The sequence below is a fragment of the Rhinolophus hipposideros genome, assembly GCF_964194185.1.
Source record: "Rhinolophus hipposideros genome assembly, chromosome: 21".
In the NCBI taxonomy this organism is placed as follows: domain Eukaryota; kingdom Metazoa; phylum Chordata; class Mammalia; order Chiroptera; family Rhinolophidae; genus Rhinolophus; species Rhinolophus hipposideros.
The window spans coordinates 18662449-18682174 of NC_138067.1; the positions used below are offsets into that span (position 1 = coordinate 18662449).

A 19726-nucleotide genomic window follows, 5' to 3' on the forward strand; every position below is an offset into this window, starting at 1 on the left:
AAAGAATTGCATAAGCTTCCCTTTCATTTGCTGTTGTCAAATGACAACTGAAAATCATTATCAGAATTAATAATAAAAAGAGTGGCCTTGTTGATCAGTAAAGTGACATCTACTTAATATATCACAATCAAGCTATTCTTTTTTTGCAAGAAGCAAAGTTTCATAATATTATTTGTATTAGAGAATAGCCAGGAGATGACCTGGAGGGGGTACCATGTGCCAGCAGTGGGGGAATTTTACCCACTGACAGCCATTGGGTTTTTCCCATAAAAGATCATTCTAGATAACTTCTCTCAGTCTCAAAATAATAATAATTGTGCTAATTTGTTCAATTATTTTAGGTATTATTCAAGTCTATATGTATCAAATCTAAGTGTCAAAAAACCAAAATTATCTACTGCCATATGAAATAGCCATTGCCATTTTAGTCGGGAGAGATAAACAACATTCATTTCCTCTTTGATATGTGAATATAATTGGTTTCAAGTTTTGAAAATTTAGATAATCTGCAGAGCATGATTCAGCTCTTTGTTGTGTTTTTTGTTTTGTTTTGTTTTCCAACTGTTCAGAGAAAAAAATTAGCAATACTTAACAGAGGTAATAAACTCAGGCTAGTACATTTGAGGCTGAATTTCATGCTTTAAAGTAATGGCTGTTAGCCAGAATCAACTATGGAGCTTTATAAAAACATATATCTGTGATGCTATTTACTGTAAACCCTTATTCATTAGGTCTGTGATGGAATCCCTGGCATCTTCATTCTGATAATTCTTATTAATTACCAATGTTTTATAATTAAGGAGCAGAAGTAACGAACTTGGTCTTTTGTTTATTGTCACTCCTGGTAGACAAATATTTTTTGATCTCCGTAAACAATCAGCTTATGTCTAAAAGTATGGGTTTGCATATTTCTTCTGTTTATTGTTGATAATCCTAGTGTAGAGTAGAAAAGACAAAGTGAGCCTTGTTGATTTCTTCAGTATTGAAGGAGGAAAAAAATCCATGTTAACATGAATAGAAAAGAAGAAATTTGACAGGAAGTAATTTTAAAAATGAATGGAAATGAAGACCCTAAAGCATGAAAAGTAATTTTGTTTGTTCATTATGAAAATGGTGGTTTATGTGATGATAAGGTAGAAGTGGAAGATGAGATATGGGAGAATAGGGTATCTAGGGTAGAAAATAATATAGAATAATACTTTTAATTGAGATGGTAGGACATTTTGGAAATAACGAAAACAAGATGGATTTTTGTTTGTTTTGTTTTCCCTCACTAAGATTATGGGTATAAAAATAAGAATTAATGTTTTAGAATTGTTTGGGTAGAATCAAGGTAGATGATTTGCTCATTCATTCATATTTTTATTCATTAAGCACATTATCAAAGTGCCCATTATGTGCCAGGCACAATAATAATATAGTAGGTAAAACAAAGGGAGTTCCTAACTTCCGTGTTCTTTCTAATTTCATAGGCAGGAATGCTGGGGAAAGAATTTATCTTTCAGCCAGCTATTCTCCTGCTCAGGACCCAGCTTTAACCTGTCTTGGCTATGCGAAGCAAGTCATAACCTAATTGGAACATAATTTCTTCTGTGTGGAAACTGAGGTTATGCTTAATACTTTTCACCACTTCTCTAAAATTCTGTGCTTTTTATACGAATTTTAGATTAATCTCATAAAACTATATTCATTCCATTCATAACATTCTTGCCTTGATCTTATTATATTTATTCTCTCCTTTTTTCCACATATAAAATCTATATCTTGGTATTATTTCCATTGGTGATTTATGTACTTGCAGTCTACACTGGACTGTACGCCCTTGAAAACAGACGCAAGTTACTTTCGTGTCTGCACCTATGCACACAATGTGGATTAGTGGTGACAAAGTTCGGTTTTTCTTCTTTTAGAAAATAAACTCCTTAGCTACCTTGAAGTTAGGAACTCAGTCTATTTTATTTATTATATCGTGCCTGGCACACAATGGACACTTCAGTAATGTGCTTAATGAATGAATGAGCAAATCATCATTTAGTAACTGTCCTTTCAAGATCAAAAACAAAATAATATGCATAAAATAATATTCTGCTTATTTTCATTGATAGAGTATTACATACATTTATAAGTACATTGTTATTTTAGTTTAAAAAGGAATAACTATTAAGTGTTAAGCAATGAAACAGCTTTATTGGTTTTGTAAACATTCAGCTAAATTATAAGTGTGTATTCATTATATTAAGTGTGTACTATAAATGTTTAAAATAAATGTATGTTGAGAATTTTCTACTGTTTATGTTCCAGAAATGAACTTATTTTAGTGGTACTACAATTAAATGTGAGTTTAATTGTAGGACTGGAGCCTCCTCTCTTTAGCAAGCAAGCAATCAGTCACCACAGTTTAAGCCCATTAAATGGAAGGTCCATGAAGCAGATTTTTGTCTGTTTTGTTTCTGATCTATCTCCAGGACCTAGGACAGTGCTTTACATATATCAGGCAGTCAGTATATATTTGTTGAATGAATGAATACATGAATAAATGAATGAGGATATTTATTGAACTGTCATTTGTTTTGTAGCAAGTACAATGTTGTCACCTTACCACTGATAATGTTATCGATTACTTCTTTTATTTATTAAAAGTGTTTCTAAAATAATATGAAAATTAGACATTTTCCTAAAGTTTAATTCACAACTTAGAATTATTACCCAGTAGCTTTCCTTAGTATTTGATAACCTCCTCACTAAACTTTGAATACCTGTTGTAAGTAGGTACTGCTAAACTCTAGTCCTTCAAAGAAGACATGCCGTAGTTTCTGCCCTTGAAGCGTTTTCAGCTAATTGGAGAGATAGAAAATAGACATAAAGATGACGCATAGCAATATGAAGGTGTCAAAGATACAGTACATGTGAGAAACTAATGTTCAATGAAAAGTTTGATATTAAGTTTACGTTGCATTATTCAACTTTTAAAAATATGCATAGAAAAATATGGAAAGGAAACATAAATGTATTAGTGTTTTAATAGTTATCTTTGGATGGTGAGTTCATGAAGAAGTTTCATTTTTATCATGTATCTGTTTTTAAAAACAATACTTTAAATAAATGAATAATTTTCTATTCCAGTTCTAAGGCACATTTTTGTAGACAAAACAAAAGTAAAGCAGTTTGTGTGCCCAGCATCATCAATTGCTAGGCTTCTCTCTATCTGTTTCCTAAACATCTTTAAATTCATATCCTGTTTGCCATTCTCACGGCACTACCAAAGTATTTGGTTTTGTTTGTATGATTTTAGACAGAAATGGTAACAGACATGAGAGGGAGGACAATGTAGATTGTTTCTGATAGCCAGATATCCGAATGAAGACATGAAATAAGCTTGTTTCCCTTGATATATTCATTTCTTTGGAAGTTTCGATTTAAAAAAGTAAAACTACTAGTTACTGAGCTAAATTTTGGACTGTGTAGTAATTAACTATTAAATTTTTAGTGAAACTTGCACACGTGCATCTGTGTACTTTTGGAATGATCTTAAACTTATAAAACAGTTGTGAGTACACAAAGAACGTTTTTATTTTTTCCTGAATTATTTTAGAGGAAGTTGCTGACATGCTGCTCCATTACCTCTAAATACTTTAGTAGGTATTTCTAACAAACAAGGATATTCTCCAACATAATTACAATATAACCACCAAAATTTAAAAAAAAAATCAATATGTTTTTACCCATCTAATCTTTAGACCCCATTCAGGTTTCTCCAGTTGTTGCAGTGATATCCTGTAGCATAAGGATCCAGTTTAGAATTACTTGCCCATTTAGTTGTCATGTTTTGTTAGTTTCCTTCAATCTGAAATAGTTCCTTGGTCTTTCCTGGACTTTCATGATTGTGATACTTTTGAAGATTAGAAGTCAGTTATTTTGTGGAACGTCTCTTAATTTGCGATTGCAGTCTTCCTCATGATTGCATTCCAGCTGTGCATCACAGAGTAACGATCAATTCTTATTGCATCCTCTCAGGGGCATACAATTTTGATTTGTCATTACTGAAGGTGCTCTGAAGGTGGTGTCTGTCAAACGTCTTCACTTTAAAGTTACCCTATTTCTCCTTTGTAATTAATAGGTATTTGTGAAATTATACTTTGAAACACCTCATAAATATATAAATACCTCATTCCACACTCCATACCCCACTAGGCTTCTGCTCATCCCTCTTGGACCTATACCCCTGCGTCCTCCTCATCTTTCTTGGACTCTGAACGCTGCAGTTCTCAAAGCTCTATTGTAAGCGTACTTTTGTAAGAGCTTTGAAAATTATAATTTTTTTTACTCAATAGTTTGTTGTAGATATGACTTTGAAAGTTGTTTTTTCTGGGACAAACTTAAGTAATTTCTTCAGAAAATAATAAAAATTAATTAGAATGGTTAGTTCAATATTATATTCCATTCTGTATTTTATCACTGTTGTTATTTAGAAAATAATCATGAAGTTTTTAAGTGAAAAGTAATACCTACTAGAAAAAATACGTAATGTGTTACATTAAAAGGATTGTGCACCTCGTTTTTCTTATTCCCCAAATTGATATAATTTATGCTCTGTATATTATTTAAAATTACCTTAGAACACTAGATTGTGCTCTATAATAAAATACGATCAGGAAGAAGTGATATGATTAAGTAAGTATGTGACAGCAAACTACTAAATTGATTTGAACTTAAAACATTTTATTAAAACAGCATCACCTACCAGTTATTCTTGGACTTAATAATCTTTTAGAAACCAAATATCCAGTAGACCTGCAGCCAGTACATTTTTCCAGTGGAGATGCCAAGTATGATGACTGAGGCTGAAGTGTTTTTAACAGAGTGAATGCTGTCTCTTTTCAATGCAGAACAGTGGAGGTGCTAGACATTTTGTTTTTGAATGTCTGATGTGAAACCATAGCATCGGGATTCACCAGCTTACTGAGATAGTTAATAGAGAGATGCAAGAGAAACGCAATTAGTTCCCAAACCATTTGCAAGGACTTTTTGAGAGTTTTTAGACTCTTTGTGTGCTACAGTGGTTTAGTATTTAAAGTAAAAAAACAAAAAAACAAAACAGTAATCTTATTTTTAAAACAAGACACAAACATTTTTTAATGGACTTTTCAGTATTATAGTATCTGCATCTGATGTGAGGGAGCATTCATTATTTGAGTAACAAATATCCATACTGAGCATTAGTTCACTTTCTGTTAAATTTTTTAAGTATTCCCAACACAAAGTGTCATCCTTTTACCACAGATATTTCCATTTAGCTGCTTGCTTGACAATTGAACAGAAACATCTTATTTACAGAGCTCCCCCCACCTTTTTTATTGTTCATTTCTACATGCACTTAAGTCTAGTATTGTGTACAACTTTTATTTACTTCTGTTACCTGAAAGTAAATGAGATAGTTTTCCGAGGAGTCATAAAGTACGTGGGCTCTCTGACAATTTTGGTCTTTACTTTCTGACGCTAAAGCAGTTGAACGTTGAGTACTAGCTACCAGGTCAACAGTGGTGAGGTGGGGATAAAAATTCCAAAAAGGAAAAATAATTTACAGAGTTCTTTTTAGCAGATTGTTTTATTTAAGCCTTATAGTTACTCTGTGAGGCTAAGAACATCCATGAACCCACTGTTCAGTCTAATGTATTTCTGCTTTCATATAAGAATAATGAATGTAACGAAGGCGGTAGCTGTGCTGATGCTTAGGAGAGCTAGAGTGGCGCCGCCAATTAGGTGAATTAGGAGGTGTCCGGCAGTGATGTTGGCTGTTAGCCGTACAGCGAGGGCCATGGGTTGAATAAATATTCTCTGTCCTCTCTCTGACTCCCCATCGAAGGAAAACACTGTCCTAAACCTTATATTTATCACTCCCTTCTTTTGTTTTATCATGTTTTTCGTTTTTCACTATTACACAAGCCTCAAATTCTTTATTGGGAAAATCTACCTCACAGGATTGTTGTGAAATTATGTCAGAATATGTATATAAAGAGCTTTGCACAGTGCCTCCCCCGACGAATGCTCAATGAATGGTAGCTGTAGTTGTATTACTAATGTTGTTATTTTGCTGAGAGAGAACAAGAAAAGCATGCTTTTCTTAGCTGTTTTCTTTGTTTTATCTCCCAGGGTTCTTCTGGGGGAAAGGGAAGGAATATGGGGGTTTCAAGTCTTTTTATCGTTTCCCGGAACTGAGCAACATGCAAAGGGTAGTAGTAGAGAATGGGATTTGGGCGATCGGCAGTTAGGGAACACAATTCCCAAATGAGAAGGAGAAAAAAAGCTACACTATTAAGTTACCAATTTTTCCTTTCTCTTTCACTGCCTTGTGCCCTCAGGGTAGAATTTCTGTCCACTTTGAGTTTGATGCAGTGTAGTGAGACTCTCTCCCCTTCGTAGTCAGTGTTGAAGAATAAAGGACCAAATTGACCCAGAAATAATCAGTGACATAAATGGATCAGTTAGAGTTTACTGATGACCAAGCAAACAAGCCAGTCAGCCCATTTTACACCGTTCACCTTCCCACCCAACATTGGGAAGCATTAGTTTGCTTTCAATATCTGAAAATGATTTCATTCTTCCATTTCTTCCTTTCCCCTAGTTGTCCTAGGCTCTGCTCTGCACTATTGCACCAAGGTTAGACAAATTCTTGCTCTTCTGAGCTTGTTCCCCTTTTTGCCTAATTTCTTTTTTCATACGCTTATGTTCATAATGTATGTTAACAGAGTTATTTATTGTAGCCCACCTGCCCTAATTCTACTGCATGAATACTTAAGCTGGTATATTGGATTTTGGTCAACTAAAATTCATAATGAACCATTAAGTGAGTTTATTAAACATTACTATTGCACAAGTTATTTGCAACATTAATAGAAAAAATATAAGACATCCGTGAACCCACTGTTCACGAATAGTCACCCAATCCTGGTAGACCAATGACAGAATTCCTTACCAAACAAAAGTAAAATCATTACTAAATTTTAAAAAGAGAGTAAGGGCTTTTAAGTACATTGCACAAGAGCAGTTTTTACCAGCTGTTACATTAGTCCTTATTAAATTTCACTTTACTCATTTGGACAAATATTCTAGCCTTTCATGATCTGTGATGAGTATGACATACAGTCTGTCCCTCTAATTTAAGCCTGTCCTTCACAAATTCAGTATCTTTGTTCAAGTTGATTATTAACCACCTCTCTCCACGTTGAACCCATACATTTTGGGTGCAGTCTTTCAGAGTCATCTATTTTATTAAGTCTGTATTTCTTCTTATTTATAAGAACTTTGGATGATTTCCATCAGACATTTTACTAAATTTAGAATAACTATGCTTGAAGCATTTTCCTGATCCTCTAGAAGAGCCTTAAAAAGCAAATTAGATTAGTTGGCAGCTTGGCCTTCTTCATAATTTCACTTTTCACAAACAGCCATTATATGAAGAGCGATTTTTTTCCATGAAGTTTATTAGGAACATTGAGAGACCTAGCTTGCTCTTGTGCATTGCTCGCTTGTACTTGTTTTATTTCTCTCTCTCTTTTTTAAAAACAGCTTTACTGATGTGTAATTTACGTATCATAAAATTCGCCCATTTAAAGTGTACATACTCAGTGGTTGTTAGTATATTTAGAGTTGTGTAACCATAATCTAATTTTAGAACATTTTTACCACCCCAAAAAGAAGCTTTGCAACCATTCTCCTTTAAAAATAAATTCTAGAAGTGATTTTACTTTTGTTTTCTAAGAAGTCTCTCCTCAGGAAATCCATTATGGATTTTCCATTCTCTTTCTTCATATTCTATGTTTATAAACCTAGAATTTCATTCCTCCTTTATCTGTCTACCTGATTTAACAAATAACAAGAAAAATAGATATAGCAGCTTAACATGCAGTAGCTATCACTTAATTTAGGACTGTCGTTTTCATGGATTTAAAGTACCTATGCTCTTGTTCAGGACTTTTTCACTAATGGAGACTATGAAAGTGTTTAATTTGGACTAAATTTAATACTAAGTGACAATAGTATTAACAGCATAATACATATTCTTTTAATCTTTTTCTGTCTTACGAGAAGTAGACAAGAGTAACGCTAGAATATATGTGTGGTTGAGTTATACAGTTACAGTTTAGAGGGAATATCTTTGCGATAATGGGGTTAAAGAGTTTAAATGAGAATTTAAAGTCTTGGAGAGGTTATTTAAGTAGCAGAGCCAACCCAGTTTGGTCTGAAATCAGAGCCTGTGATGGTAATGACTATATTAACTGCTGCTTCCTTTGGATAGATATGTTAAAACTAATGACTTCTTCAGTTTCCAAACACTTGAGTCAGTTAAACAGAAAATACTTTTGATGAAGAAATGAATCCATGCTTTTTAAACCTTCCACTTGACCTTTCATGTTATTTCATTTGTTTTAAGGGTCAGGCTATGGGGATGGCTGATATATGATACGTTCTGTATTTAGTTACTTTCCCATGTATTTTTTTCTTTCCAATGTATTTTTATTAGCAATGCTTTTGTACATATAATGTAGATTTAACTCTATACCCTTCTTAGGGAAATGGAGAATGTTTCAATCCACAAGGGTTTGTTTTGATTTGATTTATTAATTTTAATAATTAGAGAAATAGAGAAATAGTCCCAACCAATGAAACGCTGTTAGTAATGGGGCGGGATATATTAGTAGGATAAGTGTTTTTCCCTTGACATAAATGTATTTTGGTAGATCCTTTCCCTTTTCATCTAAGCTAATTTTTATTTTCAAATTTTCTTTTTATTTGGACAAAAACAAGGACTCAACTGTGTTCCTCTTTTATGTGTAAGAATTCTTGTTTTCAGCATGGTTTGAGAATAATAATTGTATTAAAATCAATATTTGATGCCATGGAATTTCTGTTTTAATTAGGTTCTCCCTATCTTCCCCCTGTATTGTTTGAAAGATGGAGGTCATTTCTTAAGGCTTTTAGCAACATTTTTTTTTTTTTTTTAAGGAGGGCGCAGCTCACAGTGGCCCATGTGGGGATCAAACTGGCAACCTTGGTGTTATCAGCACCACGCTCTAACCAACTAAGCCAACCTGCCACCTCTGCACATTTTAACAGGCTGAAAACTTTCAGTCAAGGCTTACTAGATAGTGAGACAGATGTCCAATTTGCCAAATGCTTTGAAGATGAAAATTTCAAGTGTTAGCGTTCTTCAAAAGAAACTTTTAAGTTGATTCTTTACTAGGAATGAAGATCATTTAATAATACAACTTCTAATTTTAGCCTTCCTTCACAACATTCTTCCTTATCCCTATCCACATCAAAGTTAGGATATGTGCTTTAATGATTAACTGGGAGGATAAAAGTATTTATGAATTTAGTAATCAACAGTTAACTAAAAGTATTGTTTGTTACCAAGGATAAAATATCGCATATGGCTGGTTACCTACATTTTTTTTAATCACTCCTGCAAATAATTAATAATCTTCTTTAATTGTTGGAATGTTGTATTTCTTGCAATATGAGGCAAGTCCCTTAAACTCTGTGCCTTGGTTCTTTTGAAAATGAGCATATGATTCTAACTGGTCTTTTGAAGTTTCTTCCAATGTTGATTCTACTACCTTTAGAGGATATGTTGAGAATTATTTCTGTCCAAAGACCATATGATAATAACATAATTTTTTAAACAGTAGATAGAAACTTAATTTTATGGACAGTATTATGAAATACATTAAAAAGATATATAGTATTCTTCAATCTGGGAAACAAGTAATCATAATCAAAGATAGGCAATAGTGCTTTCTGATTTAAAAGTATCCCTTTCTAGAGTTGGAGATTTCTCAGAGTAAGAAGTATTTCCTTGAGCCATGACATTTTTTTTTTTTAGCTGCTTTCGGAGGGAAAAATGAATTATGAGAACAAACTAAAATATTTACTAAAAGGTGCTGTATATATCAGAGCAGGACTAGACTGGTGGTCTAATTAGAGAAGGCAATTTAAAGCTAATATATACTAGTATATGCTATCTCAATATGTGAAAGATGATAAGTTACAATCACTGTTACAAAGGGAGATACTGGAACATCTTGGAATGTTTGACATTCTTCTATCTAGTTTTATCCAATTTTAAAATTTAGTAACTTTTTCTGGAGACCATCTTAAGCATAAGGGATAAATAAAGCCAAGAAGAAAACATGGGGCAGAACTAATAGAAAATGTATTCTTCTGTTCAATAATATTATATGATAAAAATTTTCTAATAATTTTTTACATTAATTACATGGAGTATTTGTGTGTGTGTGTGTGTGTGTGTGTGTGTGTGTAATACAGTTCTTGTGAATGAAAAGACATATTCATGCTCATATATTAGGTTATTGACTTACGCTCTTTTCAAAATTTTTTCTCCTTTCCCTCCGTAGAATCTGTCTATGATCTTCTCCCAAAGGAGTTACAGTTACCTCCATCTAGAGAAACATCTGTAGCATCAATGAGTCAGACAAGTGGTGGTGAGGCAGGCTCGCCTCCTCCAGCTGTAGTTGCTGCTGGTATGCATATCATTTTACTTTATTAAAGATAACTAGAGTTATTATCTGGCCAACATGAACAGTGCTGGCAAAGTCCATATCAAAAAGAGTGTGATTTGAGGCTTTGTTTTAAGAGGTTTTAAAATATATACTTTTAAAATTAAAATTTTTCAATGTAATTTTATTGATATAATTATTATTTATTAAAATTTCACTTTGGCACTTCTATTACTGCCATCTCCTAGAATGGACCTTGTCTTTAACCATGAGAGTGAAATTAAAGCTCTTTTGTTGACTGCACATAGGAAGGTTAAATACCAAGCTATGGATAGAAAATTATATCTATTAAATTACATTTAACAATTATTTTTTTAATATGCTTTAAAAAAAGGAAAAAAATATTTTCTTTGTATACTCTGAAAAAAGACTCAAGCACTCAAGTCTCTTTTCTGTTTGTAGCATGTTACTATAACTTTTTCCCTACATTGAAAAACATGTGACTATACTTATTTTTCATTCAGTTGAAAGTAATGAAAGATTTGAATGTGATATTTATATAGACATTTTTATATCAGTGAAACAGTATGAAAACTAATGTTTGAAATTTGTCTTTTACTTTTACTCAGCTCTCAAATCATGCACTTTATAAATATATAATTATAATTATATAAAACTGGTTCAAATTTTGATTTAATTAGAATAAAAGATTGACAGAAAAGCTAACAGAAAAAAGTCTTGATTAGTGATAAATTAATAAGAATGCTTTCAAAAATATTTGATTGCCCAACTGTGTTCTTCTTTTAGTTGGGTTTATAGACTGCTATGTGTATTTGGTTTAAAAAAAGGGAAAAAAACCATATATATATATGTACATATATATATTCTACAGTTTTACCTGTCTGACTAACTAGAGGTTTCTTGTCTAATACAGTACCTCTTTGCAAATGGTACTTGAAGTCCATCCAAGCACAGTTTTCAGTAAATTCTTTTCACTTCATAAAAAACAATGAGACAGAAAGTTGTTATTTAAATGAGGATATTGGTACTATGTTAGAACTTGGGATATTTTTCTTGTATGTGTTAATCTATGTACCATTAACCTTGTGTACCAATCTTTCCCCTGAGCTGTGTATATTGCAGTGTTTGCTGCCTTCCTAGTTGGCGGCAGGAAAACAAAACATGGCAAAGAAACTTATCAGCCCTGCTCACTGTTCATGTGTTGCCAGACATTTTCTAACAGATTCTGTGGATTTAATTGTGAACTTTTTAGTAATAAAATTGGTAAGATGACCTGGTTTCACTTTATATCCACTGGGTTCTAAAATGTCCCTGAATAGTTTTCCTGGAATTTAAATTTTTAATCTAGTTTAAAATTTGTATCAGACAACAAAATATGGGAAAAAAAAAGATTTTCTAATGAAATGTTTCACTTTAAATCCACAGGTAGAAATTGACTAACTGATTTCTTTTGTATCTTTTGAGATTGTTTTTTAAAGACATCTTGAATCTGTATAGAACTAAAAGTCTGTTTCTTCTGTGCTTTTTAACATCTGTTGACAGTAGATCCAGTTCCTTTTAAAAGCTGAAAAAGTGTTAGCTAGGTTTGGGAAAAGAACAAAACTTCCTTTTAAATAATACCTAATTGAATTTTAGAAGTTTTTATATATAAATATTGAAAAGTTCTTTGATTTGGGTCACTCATGGAATGTTGATCCTCTCTCCCTCCCTCCCTCCCTTCATATATTTGAGAAAATCCTTTCCAGATAAATTAGATTGAAAGCTGTTAGTTGAAAAATCATGGAAATAAGATAATTAACCCAGGAAATATTCTAAAGTTATAAATTCTTACAAGATTGAGAAGTTGTTGACTTTGTAATGATGGTGAAGAGAGCAAGGAGGTAACCTTGACAGTTTTCTTATATTCACACACAGAAAATTTCTGTGATCTCAAACCAAGTCATCTGTAATTTTTTTAGACATAAATTTACTTTTAGTAACCAACATAGTCTTATTCTGGGATTCTAATGTCTCATTGGTAGAATAGAATCTTTGTCATATAACATTATAGGTGAGAGATTAAATTACATTATAATTGTAGAGAGATCAGTTAGTATATATCATGAGAGTTGCTTTTTATTTGACATATTAATATCCTTCATCCTTCATAACTGTCAGAGAGAGAGATTTAAAGTAAATTACCAGTTATTCAATGTTTCCCAGAAAAAAGACTAGATGTCTAAGGAAAGGAACATTAATTTAGACTTCTGTGAGTTTTTTTTTTTCATCTATAGCATTTGCTGTTTAAGTATGAAATGCATAAAAATGATGACTCTTAATGTAGTTAATTCTTCAGAGTTTTGAAGGAGCCGGATTGGCTGCTATCAGGTATGAGGGCCTGGTGGGAACAGACTTCTAGTTCTGCCATAAAGGTTTGTGTTTCACAAGTTCTAAATCAATTTAAGTTTTAAAATTTAGAGGCTGGGCATGTAGGTATTCATGTACATTTTTTATTATTTAATTATTAAAAATATGTTTCTCAGATTCACCAACCTAGATATTTTCCCTTACAAATTACCGGGAGAATGAATAAACGTGATGCTGCTAATCCACAATCCAGAATATTGGGTAGAAGAGTGTCTCTCAAATCTTTTTCTGCCTCTACACTATTTACACTTTTACATACTCCCATCAGTAACATCTTTTTATCCGGTAAGTCCCAGCTTGAGAGTGGAGGAAAGAGGACTTATGTCTACGTACCTCGTCCCCTCTCCATGGGGTCAAGTGTCAAAACCTGGGAAGTGTAGTTGAGAATCACCACTCTGAAATTTGTACTCCTCCCCCGTTTTTTAAAGACCTCTGTTTTTGTCCCACTGGAAAGGTAATTAAGAGTTTGAAGTTCAGTGTGTGAGTGAAGAAAAGTTTTAGGAATACAGACTTTCTGAACAGTACTGTTGTAGGTTCTCAGTCATTAAGACAGGAGCTGTTTTCCCAGTGCAAAAAAGTTATCCAAATGAACTCAAGGTATTTTTTGGCAAAATAAGGAGTTGATCAAGAAGAAATGCAAATTGTGAAAGGATTCTTTTTTGTGTGTGTGATTCCTATAGTATAGGTAATAAAGAACTAAAATGTAAGTAGTTAGGAGAAATAAAAGTTACATTAGAATTTGGGGTTTCTGAAAGGAGAATGGCAGGTGTTTTCTTTAAATAACAGCTTTATTGCAATACAGTTTACTTACCAATTAAATACATTTTCAAATCTACTTATATGTTTATATGTTTTATCCTTAGATTGACTTAATTTATTAAAAATAGGAAGTCTTTGACAGAAGTGGACAATAAGCTTTTAATCATTTTAAGAAATCAAATTATTTTCTTATTCTATTCTAGCCTCTATTTGTCTTCATTTTGATATATGACATTATGTTTTATTAGTTTATATCAAAATATGATTTTGCTAAGGTGACTATTTCAAGTTTCTTTAAAGTTTTTATTTCAATTTTTTGAGTAAACAGTGAGTTAATCAAACCATACATTTTGTAATTCAGTGAGAGAATCTTAAGAATAACTAGGTAGTAATTCTTTTGTTTTCATAAAATTTGTTATTTTACTTTCAGTAATTACACATTAGTACTCTTTTTAGAAGTAATATATTCTCAGTACACTAATACTTTATAGCAGTTTTTAACATAGGTATATACACTCATTCAGCATGTACATTAGAAATCTCTGTTGAATATCTCCACTAGTTTGATGACTGGAGGTTTTTAAGGCTATAATTTAAATTAACAACTCTTTATGAAGTGATCCATATAATAAACATTTCCGTTAGAAGAGATTTAATAAACAGTACTTTGAATTCTATGCCACAACAACTAATAAATCTCAAATATCAAAAGGTATTTTCTATACTGAATGAACTTAATTGAGTGCTATTTATACTATAGGAGAACACACTAAAGAACTAACTTAATGTTCTATAATCAAAGAACAGCTATGCTTTCATTTATTTCAGACATCTTAATCACCTAAATTAAAATTTCAGGAATTTCTAAACCATCCATCACAACAAAAATTGAGTTGAAGAAAATATAATTTGTCATTTTTGAATTCCTACTGTGTGATAGGAATTGTGCTAGGCAATTTGCATATCATCATATCTCAGTCCTTCCAAGCACAGCATCCCGCTCTTCTTTCCTACTGGGGTCTAAGTTCTTTTCTCCTTGCCCTTGTTCTTTAGGGAATTTCGTTAGCATTGTGTGCTGTCACTTCAATTAGGGAAACAATATCCTAGAAGGCAGTCATAGGATATTGAACTGAAAAAGCCATATTCCTCCTCTGCAAGTTTTAGGATCTGCAAAATGGAAATATGATTTCTAGAAGAATATTAATTTTCAATAGAACTGATTCACAGCAACAGAATTACATAGTGCATTGAATTTATTATAACACATTTACTAGTGTCAGAAAGTACTTACAGTTGTGTAATTTGGATTTTCTTGAGTTGACTAAATTTGGGGAGTAAATTTGCCTTGATTCCTCTCCTGGGTTACTAGATTAACATATTTCAGAATTTTGGCCATTTATGTAGTTAGTATACTGTTCCTAAGATTACGGTAAACCCAAAGCCCATTCACAGGAAACATAATTCACCTGTGTAACCTATGCATTGATGTTGTGAGCTAAAATATGAGTTGATGTTGGTTATTCCATATGGCCATTCCTACTTTTCGTAGAAAACTGGACTACTTTTCAGAAGGAAGTCCGATCTTAGTTACAAACGTGTTGCAAGTAGGTTTAAAAACTCTACTCCTCATTCTGTCTTTTTACTGATACTACATAGTAAACCTAAATACATCCACTGTACATATAGATATGTATGTATGTATAGATTTATGCTAATGTCTGTATTTTTTGAATGAAAAGCATAAGCAAACTTGGGTCATAACAGTTAATTTAGAAACAACTACCAATTTAGGAGACTATCCATATTATGAATTATCGTTGACCAAAAGTACACATGGCCTATTATTGATTTATTCCTTATGTTTCCCTTTTTATTGTTCTCAATAATTTTTAGCAATAACTTTTATAAAGATTGAGATTTATTCAGTTTCTGATAGAATAAGCATATTTTTATATTATCTGAGTCTAGAATAGCATTTTAAAACTGTTCACAGATTCTCAACCATTCATAGGCCAAATACATATGGAAAATTGAGGCAATTTCTGTTTTTATGTGTTTTGTACAATTTTGCATTACTGATTTCATGGAAGTGGACTTTTTGTATCACTGATAAGATTGATAATATTATAAGCACATGTGATGCCATAACTGATTGCTTTATTACAGTTAGTTGTATAAATAACATTAATAAAGTTGTATAAATAACACTCCAGCAGAGGCAAGAATGAGGGGAATGGATTAGGGAAGGATACAACAAAAGACTTCACTTGTTTTTGTGACATTTTTTTTCTCTTAAAAATAAAATCATGCGTAGTAGAATGTAAGCATTTGCTAAATATAAGCAGAGGGTACATGGGTGTTTAGCTTTTTAAATTATTTCATAATTTAAAAAACACCAGGTGGCAGTTGATTAAAATAAGTCAAAATGCCTAATGAGCTATGCTCTTAAAAAGTAACAAAAATGTTGCATATATTAGGTACTTGATGAATTATTTTTGGCGTAAGTAAGGGTACATTAACTTTTCATCCATAAATATAAGTATGTATTTATTGGCAGTATTTATTTAACCCACTGGGGTAAAATTCATTCTTCTCATGTCACTCCTTCACAAGGTATTACTGTCAATTAAACTAAATCAGAAAATGAATGAGAAAACACCTTAACATGCCAGGCCCATACAGTGACACTCTAGATCAAACGCACACACATACACACATATTATGGGTTTATTTCTATTTATTTTTCCCACATATGAAATATAACAAAATAAGCATGGGCTTTACATCATAAAGACCTAATTTGAATCTGTTATATCATTTCTATCAGGTAGATGGAGTCTTGTGGAAGTTAAATAAATTTCTAATAATATCACCTCTGTAACGAGACAATTACACCAACTTTATCTTAAAGTTACTATGAAGATAAATATGTAAAATACTTAACATTACCTGACAATTAGTGATCATTCAATAAACATTGATCTCCCTCCCACGTGTTTCTCCTTTCTTTGTTGGTAAGATTTTTAAAAATAGATCTTATTTTTATACAAGTAAGTTTTTCTAAACCTTGTTTTGCTTATCTCTTTCAGTTCACACCCAGTTTATTTTTGACTTTATTTTGAAGTTTTGCATATCAGTCAAGATACAGCCTCACACATGGGCCATGTGATTTACTTTCTGACTTAATTCTTTAGAGTTGATACTCTCTCAGTAGGAACCCTTGCATATAAAAAGAACTTTGTCAGAGGATGATGAGCCGTAGAAAAGATAGTTCCTAAAGGGATGATTCTGTAAAGTTGACTGCTTAAGAGTTTTTCCTAGAATTCTCATCCCACTTTTCTTTTTACTGAAATAATAAAGATGCATGATGAGTTATCAAAACTTGTTTTTTGAGAAATGTATGACTTATCTTCTGTTTTTTGCCTAGGCAATTTATATTGTCTACAGTTGAATCTAATCCAGATCCAGGTGCAAAACCTGATTAAAATAGAAAATTTTAATACTAAATGATAAATGTCTAACTATTACATTGTTTTGTGCACCTCAAACTAAAAAAATAAAATAAATATTAAATGATTGAAAAAAATATCGATACTATTTTCCTTTTTTGGTTACCTGTATAAAAATAAGAAATGTGAAGACGGACTAGAGTTGGTAGGAATACCTTTATTACTTACTCTAAACAATTTTTTAAATGGATTATATGATAAAGCATTGATGTGACCTTCAAATAGTATCCCTCAGAACTTTTCCTCTCCAGTTCTTATTTAAGCTAATATAGTGATAATCTCTGTTTTGTTTTATTGTAATATTACCTTTCAAGTAGTATACAAATTGTCCCCTGTACTTCCTTTGGTCTTTGACAGTGTAATAAATGCAGTTATCAGCTAGTGTAATTATTTTCTTTTGTGTTTAAATTATTTGAGATAGAGGATTCTTTCTGGGCTTTAGTCTTTTTCAGCCAGTGTTGTCCATTGATGCTAAATCACTAGATAATAGAAAGTATCTTTCTCTTCCAATAGGAAAGGATTTAAAAACCAAGTTATATAATGTGTGCCTTGTACACATTTTACATCATGCTTAGATACTTTTGAGTTAAATAGGACAAAAGACATTTAAAACATTGCTCTAAGTGTCAGGACTCTTAAAACTTTGTAAGCATTTTTCAGGAAACATTCTTTAATAAATATGCTGTGAATACGTTAATGGTACTTTGACAAGGTAAAAATAGTTAATTTAGAATTCAGATTAAAAAGAGGAGTGTAATTATTGTATAATATTAGAACCCTGACTGGCAGTTTGATAGACTGGAAAGAAAAAGATGGTCTCCAATAATTCAGTAACAAACTTTTCAGCTTTAGCTATAGTGCTAATTATTTTTTAAAATAGAGCCTCTAGGTTCACACATTTTATTCACAGTAGTATATCTAATTTAAAAGTGTAAATTGGTAACTTCTTTTTGGGGGGGATGAGGAAGTATATAGAAGTTGGCCTGAAAAATAAAAAGATTCTTTTGCTGCTAAATATAAATATTTCTTACTGCTTGAGTGTGTTGGTCAGAGACATCTTTTTCCACTCTTAAAGAGAATTTGGGTAAGGGTACCGACTGAAAACACCTGTTCTGGCTTATGGATTAGATTGCATTGGTAAACAGGAGAAGAGATTGGTGAATATGAGTTAACAAAAATTTTGGATAATGGATTTCCCCACTTGCATTTATTTGGATGTTAATAATTTAATTTTTTAAAGTTTGTTTTAAAACATTGCTTATTGTAGCATGTAAACTTAAGTTGGGTGGGAAAAGTACAAATGGGAAATTGAAACTGTTTTAGACATATAAATTTAATGATTGACCCTTCAATTTTTGTTTTTTGTTTTTGGGTTTTTTGTTTTTGTTTTCTTTTTTTGGTAAAGTAATCTGGATTGCTTATTTTATATGCTGGGATGCTAGTTGTTTTTTCTATTAATACACTTAACTTGCATTCTAGCTTCGCCACTCAGAGACAGGCATCGTGTGGTGGGTTGTGTGACAGTGTCTGTCAATAGTGAAGACAAATAGTGCCAGAGACACTTAACCCATCCAATCTCACCCAGGGTATAGGTCGGTTTTCAGACTTCTTCATAAGTCTTTTTTCTTTCTTTCTTTCTTCCTTCCTTCCTTTCTTTTTTTTGTTTCTAAATAGTGGATTGATACTGATTGAAATTAAAACTTTTTGTAAAGTTTTAAACTTTACATTAATACTATAAGAAGAAAAAGAAAAGTAGAAAACGAAGGTTGGCATGTAAGGTGTTGACAAAGCAGGTTTGCAGCCACTTTGTGTGTTCCAGATTTTTCAATCCCTTGGCAACATGAATGTTGGCCTTATAATTTTTTTCTCTCAATATCTTTCTTCTTTGATCTGAAAATATATCCTTGTATCTGGTGACTTTTATCAGACAAGATGTTTAGATCTGAAGTCGTTGTTACCGGTAAGAAAAAATGAAATACTTAAAAAGAATAACTAAGGTTAAACAGTGTTTTAGACCGGAAAATTGTTTCCAAACATCCTGTGTTGTTTTTATGATTATTTTCTGAGCAGTCAATAGTTTACTCCTTCTCCGTTCCACTATTGGTTCACTTATCACACTTGCAAAATTTTATGACTTTTGTTTTAATGGCTTTCTTAGGAAACTCAACTGATTTTACACTGATATTGAAAAGTTATAAATATATGTGCTTATTTAAATGCTAGGGAAAACATTTTTACCTTGGAAGCTTAAATAAATGTAATTTCTGTCATACATTTTAAATCAGTGAAAGATACTTGTTTCTTCTGAGAACTTGAAAGAATGTTTCTAATTTCAAAGCTTTCTAAAAAAAGTTTAGTTAGTTCCATATAAAGTATCTCCTTTTTATGGTATTTTAAGCACTAAAATGATATGGTAATTAAAATAATTTCTAGTTCACAAGTCTAGAACTAATAATTATTAATTTTAAAATATAGTTTAAGCAAGGAGTATATAAAATCTAGGGGTTTCTATAT

At 31.9% G+C, this 19726-nt stretch overlaps 1 protein-coding gene across 7 annotated transcripts in view; it reads left to right on the forward strand.

Moving 5' to 3' along the window:
- Nucleotides 1-19726, forward strand: part of NFAT5 (nuclear factor of activated T cells 5) — a 98719-nt gene that overhangs the window by 32233 nt on the left and 46760 nt on the right. For 5 of the 7 annotated variants that reach the window (XM_081031042.1, XM_081031041.1, XM_081031046.1 and 2 more), the window contains one exon: nt 10416-10541. In XM_081031042.1, coding sequence (XP_080887168.1) covers nt 10416-10541 — 126 coding nt within the window. Of the gene's footprint in view, nt 1-10415; nt 10542-18743; nt 18805-19726 lie in introns of those variants that run through there. The other 2 variants (XM_081031044.1, XM_081031047.1) reach the window with 1 other exon arrangement.